This window comes from Benincasa hispida, chromosome 11 (genome assembly GCF_009727055.1).
Source record: "Benincasa hispida cultivar B227 chromosome 11, ASM972705v1, whole genome shotgun sequence".
Classification (NCBI taxonomy): Eukaryota; Viridiplantae; Streptophyta; class Magnoliopsida; order Cucurbitales; family Cucurbitaceae; genus Benincasa; species Benincasa hispida.
In genome coordinates this window covers 11348114-11351379 of record NC_052359.1, presented here as the reverse complement: position 1 = coordinate 11351379, position 3266 = coordinate 11348114, and the positions used below count along the sequence as shown (strand labels likewise).

At 26.3% G+C, this 3266-nt stretch overlaps 1 protein-coding gene across 1 annotated transcript in view; it reads right to left on the bottom strand.

Annotated features, from left to right (window-relative positions):
* The window catches only part of LOC120091769 (nuclear transcription factor Y subunit B-9-like), a 4317-nt gene extending 1051 nt beyond the window's left edge, over positions 1–3266 (bottom strand). Inside the window, exon 1 of the mRNA XM_039049891.1 lies at positions 3126–3266. Within this exon, the coding sequence (XP_038905819.1) occupies positions 3126–3204 (79 nt within the window). The 5' untranslated portion in view covers positions 3205–3266. The remainder of the gene's footprint in view (positions 1–3125) is intronic.

The following is a 3266-nucleotide window of genomic DNA, read 5'->3' as shown; positions in this document are numbered from 1 at the left end:
AAAAAAAAAAAAAACTAAGGCTATAGATTTACGAATTTAGGCAATTTTTTTTTTATTTTATCCCTAACATTAATATCTCTTTATATTTTTTTTAGACTTGGCAAGTATTTTATTTTATTTTTCGTATGATCAATATTTTGTCAAAAGCTAACTCCACTAATTATTTTTATTTTATACAATATTTAAAGATTAAATGAAGATTAAAAAATGACAACTACAGAAATAGGATTTAAATAGGACTAAATATATGTTTTAATATTTAGTCTTTTGGGGGTTTTTCAATTTAGTCTCAATAGTTTAAAATATTTTAATTTAATCCCTTAATGTTTAATATTTTATATTTATTCCTTTTTCATTGGTGAATATTAAAATTGACCGATGAATAATTTATTTACATAGCATGATACTTAGTGAGGGGATAGAAGAGAGTTTCTAAATTTTTAGAATGTTAAGGTGTGTTTAGAATATATTTGTGCTTAATTTAAAAAATAAGTTATTTTAAAAAAAAAAATTATAATATTTGGCAACCACTCAAAATAGTTTTGTAAGTATATTTTAATCAATTTTTATCAAAATTGTTTAAATAAAAATAAGTTTTTTGAAAAACACTTTTTTCTCAAGTCAATCAAACGAACACTTAGTCTACATCTTAATTTTCCTTTTCTTCAATACCATGATTTTTCTTCTGAATTGTTTAGCATTTTTAAGGGTGGAATTAAAAAAAATGATTTTTTGTTATTGGAAATAAAAAATGCTTAAATGTAAGGAATCATTAAGTTAAAACTTTTTAAATTACGGGGCTATAATTGAAAAAAAAAACAAAAAACAAAAAAAAAAAGACTCTAAAAGTTAAGGCTTTACATAAAAATAGAGAGAAAATACTTTTTATTTGTCAAGTTTTGAGTTTTGTTTCTATTTGATTTCTAGAATTCAAAATGTTTTAATATTTCAAAATATCAATTTAATTCTCACTTTATTTCTAAGTTTTAAAATGTTACATTTTTACTTTTGAACTCAAAATCTTGAGACTTTAGAAACTAAATAAAAATAAGGGAATAATATCTTTTTGGTCCCTAAATTTTGGCTCTGGTTTTTATTTGGTCCCTAGGTTTTTACTCTAATTTTTATTTGGTCTCTAGGTTTTAGTTTCAATTTACTCCCTAAGTTTCAGAATATTATTACTTCACGCCCTTGATGTTTGAGTATTATTTCAATTTGGTCCCTTAATTTTCAAGATTGTACATTTTCAACCTCAATTTTCCATTACGTACTTACTTTCAATCATTGACATCAATTTCCATTAATTAATTAAAAATAATTATGAAGTGAATTTTAAATTTAATTTTAAAAATGATAAAAATAGTAAAAAAAATTAATTAATTATAATTCTTTTAACGATTCTTAATTTATAAACAATTAACTCTAAAAATGAAAAGTGAGTATTTAGTGAAAATCAAGATTAAAAATATAAATCTTAAAACATAAGAGCCAAATTGAAGCAAAACTCAAATGTCAAAGATAAAATTGTAGTATTTTGAAACATAAAGACTAAATAGAAACTAAACTCAAAATATAGGGACCAATAAGTTTTTTTTTCTTAAAAGTAAAATTCAAAATTTAAGAATAAAAAAGATAAAATTTTGAAATTTGAGAAGAAGTTGAGAACTCAACCCAAAATCTTGGGATGAAAAAGTAATTAAATTTAACATTAAAAAATAAAAGAATAATAATAAAAAAAAAAAATGAAAAACAGACAGCGAATAGGAAAGGTGGCTGGGATTTAGAGAAGATGACGATGATAAAGTGAGTGGACGCGCACACGCGCCGAAGAAGGCGAGTGAGGAAAGGGAAGAGAAACAGGTAGTTACTTCAGTTCTGGAGAATCAAAAAGGCTGAATTAGGGCAAGAGGTTTTGGACTGTTTGTATTGGCACAAAGACAACATATTAATTTTTTCTTTTTACTATTGGATTGGCCACGTCACCAACACTGCCAACTCACTCATCTTACAGAAAAAAAATTGTAATACATATATTTATATATCCCTCGTGCGAGTGCGAAAATCATAACCAAATTTAAATTTAGCTAAGAACACAAATGTTTATATCAAAATTATTGTAAAGGAATTTGCAAGAAAACAAACATAGTTGTAATCAAATGGGACTTTTAGTTTTTAAAAACTTATAGTCATGTTTATTTTCATTCAATAATTTGATTTTCAAATTTCGAAATATTGAAAAAATAGTTTCTAAATCTCATCTTTGTTTTTAGGTTATTTTAAGAGATGTGAAAATTATAATCAATAAACAGTAAAGAAGCAAAACACAACTTTCAAAAACAAAATCGTGACCAAACAAGACCTTTTGAACTTTTCTAGAGACAAGATCTCTATAAATCTACGATAATTCCCAACTCCACACTCCATACATGCATTACACAATTTAGATATAAATCGAAACAATTTTTCTCATATATCTAACAATGAAAAACTATCATTCAAATCTATTGTGACAGCCTCTTTGAATAATTTCTCTATACAATCACATCCATTGTGACGGTCTCCTCTAATAATTTCTCAATGCAACGATGGTGTGAGTGGGTCCCACCACCACACCCCTAATGTAAAAAAAAAAAAACACAAGTAAAAACCTTCATATTCCTCTCTCTTCCACAAGACCCACCAACCCCATTCTCCTCTCCCTCTCTAGAATCAACAAAAAAAAACCCTTAGAACTAAAACTATGGGTATGACATATGAGAGAGAAGAACAAAAGAATCCTATTTTCCTCCTCCTTCTCTCTCTCTCTAAACCAAAGACTCAAGCTTTTACTTATACATGCACACATACACATCTAAAACACACAAAAATAATTTTTTTTAAAAAAAAAACATAACAAATTAAACAAAATACACAAAGATTAAAAAGAAAAAAGCATTTTAATGGATAAAAAAAACCCTTTAAAATTCCTCAAGATTTACACTAATGATGATCCAAGTGAAGAGATCTATATATGTTTTGATACATGCAACAAAAAAATAAAATAAATAAAGAGGCATTTACATATATATTTGCATGCAAAGAAAAAGAGAAGAGGGGTAAAATGGGGAATATAGAGTGGAAAATACCAGAAGTTTGTTTCGGATGTTGCCTTTTATAGCTATGGAAGCCATCTCCTCCTCCTTGTGCAGTTCCTCCACATTCCATAATTGCCCTTCTTCTTCTTTATATTCTCTCTCTAAAAGATGAGAGTGACAATGAAAATAAGA